Source organism: Drosophila navojoa, chromosome 3 (assembly GCF_054131105.1).
Source record: "Drosophila navojoa isolate 15081-1374.11 chromosome 3, UAZ_NAV_1.0, whole genome shotgun sequence".
Lineage (NCBI taxonomy): Eukaryota > Metazoa > Arthropoda > Insecta > Diptera > Drosophilidae > Drosophila > Drosophila navojoa.
This window is the reverse complement of record NC_142891.1, coordinates 9,178,050-9,191,421: the sequence shown is the minus strand read 5'-3', so window position 1 is coordinate 9,191,421 and position 13,372 is coordinate 9,178,050. Positions and strand designations below refer to the sequence as shown.

Sequence of the window (13,372 nt, the reverse complement as noted above, 5' to 3'; positions counted from 1 at the left end):
CTTTACTTCAAATTTAAACAACAAAAATTATTTTTATTAAAAATTAAAACAGATTGTTAAGTTATTATTATTATAAAATTTTATTTTTAAATTTATATAAATATATTTTTATTTTTATTATATTTAATCAATTATATTGTCCACACATATGCAACCTATCTTACATTAATTGCAATACATTATTTTTTTTTTCATCAAAATTAAATTTCTCGAAATTACATTTTATAATTAAGTCTAATACTAATTTGTAATTTAAAAATTTTTTTTTTTATTTTCATTTAATGATGTATATAAGTATTTCCAAGCATAACATCAGACTACTCCTATTGCTATAATCTAATATATTTTAATTTAATTTTTTACTGTACTAGTTTTTAACTTTAATTTCCTCTTCTAGTAATAAAATACTTGTTATATTAACATACTATCCAAACTTTGTTCTTACGCTTAATTTTTCAATTTTTGAGCTACTTACCGGCATTTCACATCGATCCAACATTCTGCTGAGCTATGTCTGTATGAATGTTTGTGTGTATATTTTGTGTGTGTGTGTGTGTGTATGTGCGTGGATGTGGACTTTCCAAAGTTAACCAAAATGGCACAGTGAGTGCTGTCGCCTCAGGGTGTTGCTTAGTGGTTGGTTATTCTAAGGGAACCGGCCACAAAGAATTATTATTGATAACCAGCTGTTGGGCAATAGATCTGCGGGTCGCACAACATTTGTGTTGTTGTTGTTGTTATTGCTGTTGTCGTTGGTTAACTGCAAAGGAAACAAGTTGAGTTCGATAAGTAAAAATATCAAATAAACACATTAATTATATGCTAAAACTGAAACGCCAGCTCGCAGTGAAACCCTTGACTTTAACCCTTGACGGGCAACCAATCAAAGGAGTAACAACAACAATAAATATACATGTATAACTCGAATACGCGATGCGCATACAAAGTGCAAACCATAAATAAAATACTCAAATGCTCAAATGTTTCCCTCTTAAAAAACGTTAAAATATCAAAAATGAGGTAGAAAAGCTGGAATTGCGAGTTGCAGAAATACCCTGTAATTTTTTAAAATTAATTTGAAAATGATGAAAGCAAAATTAAGCTGAGGTTTAAATTTAATCCTAAAGATCTTTCGATGCAAGCAGAAATTTAATTTAAATTAAATTAAAAATATTTTATCAAAAAAAAAATATTTAAATAAAAAAATTATTATAAAACAAGATAAGAAAAATATATTTTTATAATAATAGTATACATATTTAGCTATATTTACTATAAGTAATCGAAAGCCCAAAAGCCTATAAATCAAAGCTGATAAACAACATTTAAATGAAATTCTTCCATTGCATTACCATAAATCTTTGCCTTTTATATACCCCATTCATCGATTTCACAATGAGTATCATGTACAAAAAATATTCAACGACTTGTCAAAACATAACCATAACTAACTCAAAACCCTCGCCCCCCACTGCAGCAACTCGAATGTCAGTCAACGGCATTTAGCAGTTTTCATTGTCAAGGCGGTGTTTGTCGGCAAATCATCAAAAGGCCCCAAACTTTATTAATATTTTTCTTTTTTTGGGTATTTTTGGGGGAGGCATTCGAAACAGGAACTTGCCTATGCACTTGTGGGCCACAACATAAGCCGGCGGCGCACGGTTGGCCTGCAACTTGGTAACCAAAAAGTCAGGGCCAATTATTGGCTTTTTGTGTGCTGGCCCTTTATGTTGTTTGTGTGTGCATTTCGTAGTGTTGGGGGCGTTTCAGTCACAGACATTCAGTCATCAAGTCAGTCAGGCAGTTGACTCTGTGTGTGTGTGTTTGGGCTGTGCATTCAACGATATGCATAATAATCCTAACCCTTTACCTAGGGGTCGCAGCAACCCCTCGAAATGTGGGCGCACAAGTTTGCTGCGCTTCACAAGTTTCTCTATGAATAGCAACATAATGAGTTAACAGTTAGGCGAGTACACTGAGCGCATATGTGAGGTAGCTCTTAAGGTGAAAAATATTTGTGGAAATTCGAAAAGCTTACACAAATTTTAGAGCTCGAAATATTACAGGCAAACAAAAAAAAAATTTATTTTTTTAATAAGCAATAATTTTAAATAATATTAGAAATAATGAAGTATAAAAAATCGTTAAATAATTTTCGATATATAAAATTATTAAGTATACAATTTTTTCTTATTTTTTAAATATAATAAAAATAAAAATTTGTTCAATATTTAATTATAATTAAAAATTTGTTAGCTTTTAATGTAAATTAATAAATATATTTTTAACAAATACTTATTTTTCCGAACATTAATATACATAAAAATAAGTAAAGCTGCTGATTTATAAATATTAAAAAAAAAAAAATTATTTTACTTCTTTTGATTTATTATTTTTTAATTTTTTTATTGATTTTATTGTTGTATGTCTCGTTAAAAAATTCTTTTGACTTTATTCATATTTATTCATCCTTCAGTTAGCCTTTGTTTTTCGCAGTGTACTTAACTGTGTTTGTCACATTTCAAGGTGCCACTGCGAGAGCTGCCAGCAAGACTTGTCTACTTCCTATGCTTAACCTTTTCCTTCAGCTCTTAATACATTTTCTTTTCGTTTTTGTGTTTTCTTTTGGGTTTGTTTTTGGCATGGACTGGAAAATTTATTGGCTTTTGAAAAGTTTTCTGTCATAAAATCATAATTTACAGCATTCGTTTTCCACGCTGAGTTTTGGATCAACTTGACAGTTGTTATGGCATCGGTGGGAGTTGGGCTGGCTTGGCTTGGCTTGGCTTGACTTGACGTTTTTCTGCAATATATTTAAAAGCTAGCTGTCTCTTCTGGCCTGTCGGCCGATGAAGCTTGCTATTAAATTTGGGTTTTTTTCTTTCTTTCTTTGGACTTTTTATTTTCGGATAGCTCGTCATCTCTTCGTCTGGGAGCAGTTTTGTGAGCTGGTTTACTTCAGTGGCTTTTCGCAATTTCTTATATAGAAAGCGGAGTTGGGCAACATTAAAGAGCAAATGCCATAAGCCAGACAGCCAGCTAGCCTCAGTCTCGGCTGAAGTTTCACATTGTCTGGCGTAATTTGATAAGCGAAAGTTTCTTGAACTCCGCACCGCACAGAGACACAGGCCAATCGCAAGGCTGTCAAATTATGACTAAAAATAGCTGTCAAAGCTATTTAGAAGGTGGGCCACATTCAAGCGGGCTAAAGAGCAGCCAAATACCAGTTACCAGTTACCAGTTACCAATTGACGTTTTGTATTTTGCTTTAATTACAATTGAATAGCTAATTCTATATTTGGGCTAAAATACATTTGGCATTGCTTTGACGCCCACTACGCCAAAGCGTTTGATTAATTTGACTGAGTGTTTCACATGCTCATTGATATCTGCAGTTTCTATGACTTGGCATTGAGATTCAAATGTCAATTTCAATGCTAGTTTCACAGCTCTCAAGTCACCGAAGATGTGTCAGTTGCTTTGGGGTTTTTTTTTTTTTTCTTTTCCTTCTTTCTGGTCTCTGACTTGACCTTGAACAAATTGTGATTCAATTTCAATGAACAAAAATCAATATCAATTACACACTTTCATAGCCAAAATTGGCTAATGCCGAAATTTGGGTCATTCTTGACTTTTGCTAATCCCAATTTAATTTTAGCACTTGCATAATTCCTCAAACATTTTTCTTAGCCAATTTTGCGTTGGTCCCAGCTGACCCAAAACATTAAAGCTAAATATAAAACAATTAATTTAAAATTTCAACGTCAAGTGTCGCAGACCCTAAGTCAAAAAATAAAAAAGAAATATATATATATGTATATATATATAAACAAGATATAGTATATACAGACTGACACTAAATTGGTCACTCAGAGTAATTGAGTTGCTTCTTTGGGTACCGACAAAAACACAAAAGTAGAAGAAGAAGAAGCAAACAAGTGAACAAAAAACAAAGCGGGCAAAGCCAGACTTAATGGCAATAAAACTGTCCAGAAATTTATGTGCGCAGTTTGTCAATTTCCAGGCGAGCTGTATTTTGACAAGCGCGAGAAAATCATTTCAATCAACTCCCCGAAGTAGCCAAGAAATAATAATAAAATAATAATAATATTGTGCATCGGTTTTCAAGTGCATTTCGTTTGCTTAATAAATGTCAATTGCGTTGTTTTCCGCTGCTTCTTCTTTGCTCAGTGAACAAAAAAAAAAAAAAAGAAAAAAACGAGAAAACGTGACATTTTGTTGTTGACTTTTGACACTTGCAATCAGCCGGATGGAAGATTTATATACAATTTTACCGTTGACTCCGCAAATCGCTTTTATGTAAATCAACTTTTTTCTCTCTACTCGAGCTGGCCTCATTGAGCCAAAGAGCAGCGCAAACCTTGCAGCAAATGCCAAATTTGTTGTTGTAATCGGGGGAGTGTTGCCATTTGAATTGTTTAGCTACTTGACAATTTTTTACCAGGCAGATGCTTTTTTTAGCGGTTCTTAACACCATGGCATATTCTCATTGGGCATGCCCCGCAGCATGTCAAAATGTAATGCCCCATCAAGAGACTGGGCCTATTGTTTCGATCTTTTGACTTATTAAAATGTTTTCTTTTGATTCTCTGACGCCTCAAGTGCCACAAAATGCCAAAAGTTGTATCACAAGCAAAGAGATACAAATTGAAATTCAAATTATTCACTCGTTTCTCTTATTTGTTTTGTTTTTCTTCTCTATCGGACATGTACACACTTGTCGATCGCAATGGGAAGCTTCGAGAGATCACGTGTAAGGTTTATGGAAAAGGTCTTTCTGTCTATTGTTCCACTGCGATTCATTGATTTGTTTGGGATCAGCTCAAATATGCCAGGCATTTCTGACACATTGATGTTTCGGGGGTAAAAAAACACATCAAGGGGCCTTTGATCTTGCCGTGGATGGAAGTGCTATAAATTTATGGCAGCCCAGTGTGTGTTATTCTCACTTCAGACGTGTGCTGGGCATGCCATTTTAAGTATATTATGGCATACTTGCGAGCTGCCATAAATTTAGAGCAGATCTGAAAATTGTGTTCAACCAAAACATGTACTTTATAAAGACAGTTACATGCGCTTCAGGCAGATTTGTGTGTTGCTATAAATTTATATCAAGCTAATATATTAATACCATTCGAGCTGCAAGGCATTTCTAATCGCTCAACTTATTATGTCAATTTTATAGTTCAGTTCATCGTGCTCGTAATGCTTACGTAGCATGTTCAATTTTGTTGGAGCGGCACATAAACAAGCCCATTAATGGCTCGCTTCTTTGGAGCCCATTACATGCTTTCTATGCCCACAATAATATGCCGTAATTTGAACGCAACTGCATTTGTGCATGCAAGGCTCGAATTTCGGGCGAATCCACCCAGAAATTCGGGCCACATAACTCAACTTGGGCGCTTGTAGGCTCAATACTTGCCATAACTGACCCACGACAAGGGGAAATACCACTTAATCATACGGCACACCAGGCTAAAGCGCAGTCGAAGCCAACAACATCGTTTGTCACAATCATTTGGCGTGGCCCAGAAACGAACAAGAAGGTGCCCTCAAAAGAGAGCCGATCACTAAAATAGCCGAGAGTCGGCCGCGAGCAACATGCTATAAACATTTATATTTTTGTTACATTTAATTTGCGGCTGGCACGACACATAAGTAAAATTCATTTAGTTTTCATTATTACTATTCATATATATATATATATACATTTCTTTTATTCTTTCTTTTTTTTTTTTGCAAAAGCAGGCCAGAAATCGCATGCCACACTATTTGCCTAGGCTCAACAAAGCGTGGCAACAATAATTTTCGTATTGTGGGCATTAACCTGTTAACTAGCAAGCGCTAAGCTAACTAAGCGCACAGCTAACATAATTCGCCACGCCTCCCAGCCATCGAACGCCCTGCGCATACCCCAACAAATGTGACCTCATAAGCTATTGACCCAGTAACCCCAACCCCCCAAGTAATGACCTCTGGGCAAAATGTCAGCTAATCGCGTATAGATTTCAACAGCGACAACTGTCGACTACCGACTGCCGACTGCGGAGCGGAAGTACCCAGCGTTGTGCTTGAAAGAGCTTACACTGGGTAGAGGAGAATCGTTAGAGAGGGTGGGCGGGGAGACGGGCGCAACTGGCGTTTGGTCAAGCGGATATAAGTCATCCATGGTGGAGGTGTTTTGCCAGAGGAGAGACCAGACAAGTGTTAAGCTCTCGCTATTTTGTAGTGAAATATTTTTAGTTTATGCTACGGCGGAAAGTGCCATAAATAGGCTTATGTCCCCTTTTGCACACCATAAACTGGGAACTGTTGGTAGAGGCGAAAAAAGCATACGACATACTAAGTAAATACAAGGAGAAGAATTAAATATTACGTTTTAGCTATTGCTATAAATCTATGGCAAGTGTATTAAAAATAATTTATGCGACAATTACGGAGAGCATTAATTTCAAAGAATAAGTTGCGAAGACGACTTACTATAAAGTGCCATAAATCTAAAGCATAATTATAAACGACTTTGGTAAGCCGTGTTCATTGTGCGTTATGTATTTATGGTGTTTTGCAAGGCTGCTTTAAAGTGCTATAAATTTATAGCAAGTCTAAAAAAGGAATTTTATAGAATTTACTCTCCATTTAATGCATATTAAGATATCTATAAAATGAGAAATTGCCTGTAAAAGGAAACAAATGTGAGCCAACTATTAATATAAATATATATGAAACATTTCTCCCATAACGCGGCAGAGTGTAGGGTATTATAGAATCTATTTTTACGCACAAGCAAAAACCTGCGCCGTGCAACAGTTGTCATTCAAGCACAAGAAAAAAAAATAGAAACAATTCAACGAGAATGCCAGGCGTGACATATAAACCCTAATACCATGGGCAAAAAAGAGACAACCGAGCGACAGCTGCGGGCCGGGCGCACGTTGCGTATGTGTAATAATCGAGCAGCAAATGGTGGTCAATGCACTAGAAATGCGCGATAGCCACACTCTCATCCACTGTCCCCTAGGCCAGATAGCGTTGGCTAGCAAAACAACAATTTTAATAACTTCCGTTCTACAAACACTCGGTCTCAACTGAACCCAACTCAACTCGGTTTCCCGGAGCTCGACTCCACACTTTTAGTTTTGGCTGCCGGCCTGACTGCACAAAGACAATGGACATCGAAATGTGAACCTGGGCGGCTCGACTGTTCGCTATCCCTCTCTCTCTCTCTCTCTGTGTGTGTGTGTGTGGTGCTTGGCTTTGGCAATAAAATTGGTCTAAACTAGCAAGTGCAGCGCGGGCTAACGGTATTTGTTATTTGAGCCAAGTTAAGAGGGGTGCGCATGCTGTATATATGCTTTATTGAGCCCAATTGGCGCAGCGCTGAAAACAATCGTAAATCGCGGCAGTAAAAGTGCATTCAAACGGCTGCTCCCCTGGGTAGTAGTTGTTGTTGTTGTTGCCGTTGTCGGAAAATGACAATTAGCCTTGTGCTGCTGCTGCTGCAGTTGTTGTTGTTGCTGTTGTTATTATTTTTAAGCAGCCACCCCCTTGTCGTCCCGCCCATTTGACAGTTGGCTGCATTTCTCACTCTCCTTCTAACTGTCTCAAATATAGACACAGACGGTCACGGAAGTCTTTAGCTGTGATTCAGTAATATCTGTATCTGTATCTGTATCTGTATCTGTATCTGTATCTGTATCTGTATCTGTATCTGTATCTGTATCTGTATCTGTATCTGTATCTGTATCTGTATCTGTATCTGTATCTGTATCTGTATCTGTATCTGTATCTGTATCTGTATCTGTATCTGTATATGTATCTGTATCTGTATCTGTATCTGTATCTGTATCTGTATCTGTATCTGTATCTGTATCTGTATCTGTATCTGTATCTGTATCTGTATCTGTATCTGTATCTGTATCTGTATCTGTATCTGTATCTGTATCTGTATCTGTATCTGTATCTGTATCTGTATCTGTATCTGTATCTGTATCTGTATCTGTATCTGTATCTGTATCTGTATCTGTATCTGTATCTGTATCTGTATCTGTATCTGTATCTGTATCTGTATCTGTATCTGTATCTGTATCTGTATCTGTATCTGTATCTGTATCTGTATCTGTATCTGTATCTGTATCTGTATCTATTTCGTTATCTGTATTTGCATTGGTATCTGCCAGCTGCCAGTTGCAACGCATTGCCAATTTTGTTAATAGCTCTGACAATCTCTGTCTTCGTCGTCGTCGTCGTCGTTGAGCAGGAAGCGAAATGCAACTGCTGCAAAGCGCATCGAAATTCGTTATTTCTCTCTTTTGCTATTCGCCAACGGCCTATTTATTTAGCTTAAATCAACTGTGGGCAGTTAAGGAGCAGCGGGCGAGTTAGATGGGCGTGGCTGTGTGTGGGTGTATCTTTTTTTTTGCTGCGACATGCAAAACTTTACAGCAGACAACATTTTCAGCTGTTGAGGTGCGGCCCAAACGAGCTTGTGATCAAAACAAAAAAAAAAAAAATATTAAATATAAAACTATATATATAAATAATAAAGAAAGAATAAAAACAAATAAATTTGATTTCAACCTGGTGAATCGTTGCCATAAGCAACTGCTTCTTATTTCTATCATTTTAGCCATATTTCTGCAACTAAAATATATTGCTCAGTGAGCAAAAACACATGTTGTTCTATAGGATAGCATAAATCTAAGCCAAATTCAACAGAAAAGATTAACTCTATTCATTTATGTTTTTATCTTTTATACAGGTCAGTGAACCGACACAGATTTTGCAATAAGATAAAAGAGCTCGAAACAAGAGACAAACTGTGAAAATTAGCAAATGTTAATATCCAAATTTGAAGATGTTAAAAGAGTTGTACACAGCTATTAGCAATTGATGTGTTTATCATATCTAGCCATAAAACTAATATTTGGGAGGAAATTTACATAATAAATGAAGTCGAAATGATATTTCTTCTTGCCCGCCCGCTGAGCTCACGAAATTAGAACATCAAACATTTAAAAAACCATCATAATGGTAATAAAAAAATAAATAATAATAAAAAAAATGAGTAAAAATTGGGCAACATCAAAATGATCTTTGGCTTATGATAAAACTTTGATGAAGTAGGCGAAGCAGCAGCAGCAGAAGATTGTTGTTGATGCTGCCCACTTGATAATTTCATTAGAAATTTTTGCGCAACATCTAATTAGTTCTGTCTCCCTCACTCGCTATCTCTCGCTCGCTCGGCAACAATCACGAGTCAAGTGTGACCCAGTTTCTGAAAAAAGCATTCGCTCAATATTTCCATAAAACAAAACTCACGACAATAGAAAAAAGAAACCCTCAACTCGAACTAGAATCACAATTGCGCTTTCCATGCAGGCAACGTCTAGGGTACAGAAATAGTAAACATTGTGTAAAAATAACACTTGATTTACAATTTCTCAATCAATATGTGAGGCTATATATATATATCGTATAGAGTTTGATTCAAGGCAATTTGTGAGACATTTGACACTGTCTTGAAGTAGTCTTCATGACTGCTGCTGCTTTTATTTTTTCATTATTTATTTATTTTTGTTATTGTAATCGAAATCGAAAGCAATTTCTCTTTGCCGCCTAATTGTCAAAAAAGAAGAAGAAAAAAACAAAAATAAAATAAAACTGACAAACAACTGTCAGTCAATCAAATGTCAATTGTGTGCGCCTTGCGGTTACTAAGCGATGGAAGAGGGAGTGGGGCTGGGGGCGTGGCAGCTAGGGCTGGCAACAGGCTGATGTGTGTATGTGTGTGTGTGTGTGTAAGATGAGACGAGTAACTAATCGACCGCAAAGCGGGCCCCTACAAAACGCAGCTTGCGGGCAGCATCTGCAGAAATATCAGTTTCAAAGACACACACACACACACACATTTACAAACATCATGATTGATCAGCGTGTGTGGCAAGTGCTCAAGCTGTTGATGTATCAATTTAAGCTGAGCCAAACGACTTCAGCCCACACGCTTCACAAACGAAAGGAAATCAACAATTGAAACTTTCTTTAGAAATTGAAATGAAATACAAGAGCTGTTCAAAAATCTGTCAGTCAGTCCGTCAGTTCGTCAGTCAGCCAGCCAGTCAATCAATTAGTCAGCATGTGCATTTATTGGAAGATGTCTTTTTATAGCTACAAGCATTTGAAGTGTGCTTATGAAAACAGAAGTCGCTAAGCAATGAAATATGCTTAATCGATAAGTTCAATCATTCATTGGTAATTCAAATATTTATGATGGGATTTAGTTCTTAGGAGCATTTTGGCCAGTCTCATGTTTATCAATTGACCCATTAAAGAGCAATTAAAAATCAGGAAATTAATAAGAACTGCAAAGGTTTTCATTTTATTATTAAATGCAATATTAGTGGAGTTCAAAAGCTGAAAAAATCTGTTTATCAACCAAGCAAGCAAAGCTGCGAAGCAATAAGAAATACATATATAAACTTATTTAGGAATTATGACTACTAAATCACTCGAAAATTGTTTATTATATATTGTTTATTAATTATTATTATATTTTTTTATTTTTATTATTTTATTTTTTATTATTTATCATTACTATTGATTATTTAATAAGATTATTATTATTTTCTATAGTGTATCAATCAGTTATCAATTGAGAACGACAGAAGTTATTATATGTAAGTTAATATATTCTTTAATATTTTTTTATTATTATGATTTTATTTTTGGTTATTTATCATTATCATTGATTATTTATTATGATTATTATTATTTTCTATAGTTCATTCAGTCACTCAATCAAGCATTCAAGTGAAACAAATCTACATAAGTTAATGTTGACTCTGAATTGAAACATCATCAGTTTGTCACTCTGTCAGTCAATCAATTAATCAGCTAGTCACTCTCTCTACATGTAGAGAGCTCTAACTATATTCACTCTTATGTTTCTGATTGATTGACGCCGATTTAGTTCCTCTTCTCCACACTCTCCCAACAGACTCACTCAACTGATTTCGCTTACATTACGTTCTTTTGAGCGCAACCTTGACGTTTATTAACCCACAAGCGCCTCAAGTTCAATCACAAGCCAAGACAGCAATAAATACGTACACATACATATATATACATATACGTATGTGAACTAATCAAAATGTCACACTTTCCATGCCCGAAAAAAGAAAAAATTGAAGTACAAATAAAAATCTGCTGACAGCTGACAAGCCAAACGAAACCAAAAATCAAAAGACAACAGCGAGAGAAGTTGAAAGAGAGTACGACTAGACAGATGCCCTGTAATAAATATTATAGTATGAAGATTATTACAATACAAAAGATTAAAAAGTTTCAGAAACTTATTGTCAAACATCTTTACATCAACATGCGCCTGTTTTACAGGGTATCTGAAGCAAATCAAAGCTTACGCTAGAGCGTCGACAACACGAGGGGCGCATTACTTTACAATGAGCCATGGAATATGCCCGCGATTGCCGCTAGGCCCAACAGATGGAACTCGCCGAGTCGCAGCAGAGGCGTGGCAGGGGCGAGCCGAGATACTCGACGTTCAGATTACAGCGGACAGCGGACAGCGGACGGACAACAGCAGCGACAACTATAGCAACGACAACGACGACGACGACGACAATTGCCTCAACTTTGGCGTTAATGAACATGAGCACACTTTAGCGAGCACTCCCCGTATGGCCACAGTGAGGCACGCTGACAGACAAACCGGACAGACCGGGGCATAATGAATAAGAAGTGAGCGAATGAGAGAGAGAGAGAGAGAGAGGCAGCGGCCGGGGGATGCGCAACTGTGAAAAAAAAAAAAATACTGAACAAAAAGCATTTTAACACATAATAATATGAAAATAATTGAAGCAATTACAAAGCAGAGTGTGTAAGTGCATGTGTGTGTGTGTGTGTGTTTGTGAGCGTGTGTGTTTATCTCAGACTTGAGTGACAGTTCGCGGCGATGAACGATCAACGCAATTAGCGTTAGTTATAGTTTCCTTATGATGCCCATATATAAACTATTTGTGACAATTGTTATATAAAAGTGTGTCCAGATCTGGAGAGTATAGAAAATAAAACTGTACACCAGAGAGCAGGAAGTAGAGAAGAGAGTGGAGAGAGAGGCTGAGACAGAGAAAGAGAGAGGGAGACAGAGAGAGCGAGAGCGAGAGAGAGAGAGAGAGAGAGAGATCGGTAGAATATTAAGTGTCAATAATGATGGGATTAACATTGAAGATGCGTATAGAGTATAGAGCATATAAAGCATACGCAGTGTGAGCCTCAGGGTAAGTTATATTGTTACATTATACATACATATATGTATAGTAATATTTATAATATATTACATATATACAGAATAATAATTAGAAGGACTGAAAGTCAGTTTGAAATGAAATACTTAAGCAATAATTTAATCGGCTTTATAAAAATTAAAAAAAAAAAGTAAGAAATTTATGCTCTCTCTCTCATCATAGTTTTCTTACATTCCGTCTGCTGACTCTCTCTATCTCTCCAATCACTCACCTTACTCAGTATGTGAATAAAGAGTGGCTGAAAAAACAAAGGGCAAGACAGAATACGAAACGAACAGATAGATAGAGAATATCAGGATAAGTATATAGATGCAAATATAGAGATCGCACCTTCCGTCTTTCTCCTTCTATTCAGATTTCTTCCTCTTCGGCTTCGTTCCTTAAGCTTCAACCTTTTTTTAATAGCAGATTCTTTCTACTACAAACTAACATTACGCTTTGCAGATTACTCAACATTTTGAACATCACCTGCTCAATGCTCGCTTAAGTTCAGTTACAAATTGCACTGCAGCTCAATTGCAGCTCAGCTGCAGCAGCGATGCCATTTTTTAGCAACCACAAAAAGCGCATCGATTACCCAGCAGCTCGGCCAGAGAGGAGCTGGCTGGCTCTGCCAGAGCTAAAGTAGAAACCACAAATTTCAAACTACGCAAAAACCCATTCACTGCACACGTAACCCTTAACCTGCCCATGGACATCCACACCCACACCCACACCCACTGCCACGCCCACTGCTGGCCTCACTGCTTTGGCTGCTGGCTTTGACTAAAACACACAAAAGTCCATTTGGCTAAAAAGCATCTTCTCAAGTGGCTAAAAAGAGAGCACGCAAAATAAAAACCCAACTTAGAACCTACTTTTAGTAAAAGTTTTTTCCTCCTTTTGCATTATTTCGGCAGCAGTAGGTTTATATAACACCTGGGGCAGGTGAGTGCAGCCTTGCCAACAGACCATAAAAGCAATCGACAAAATAAGAAAAACAAAATGTAAAAAGCCCAGAAATATGTTTTTCCTTGAATTGCATTGTG

General features: G+C 36.6%; 1 protein-coding gene across 1 annotated transcript in view; it reads right to left on the bottom strand.

The window, feature by feature from the left end:
* Positions 1-13,372, bottom strand: part of Dyrk2 (Dual-specificity tyrosine phosphorylation-regulated kinase 2) — a 61,538-nt gene that overhangs the window by 20,590 nt on the left and 27,576 nt on the right. Inside the window, exon 3 of the mRNA XM_030385141.2 lies at positions 476-760. Coding sequence (XP_030241001.1) covers positions 476-499 — 24 coding nt within the window. The 5' untranslated portion in view covers positions 500-760. The remainder of the gene's footprint in view (positions 1-475; positions 761-13,372) is intronic.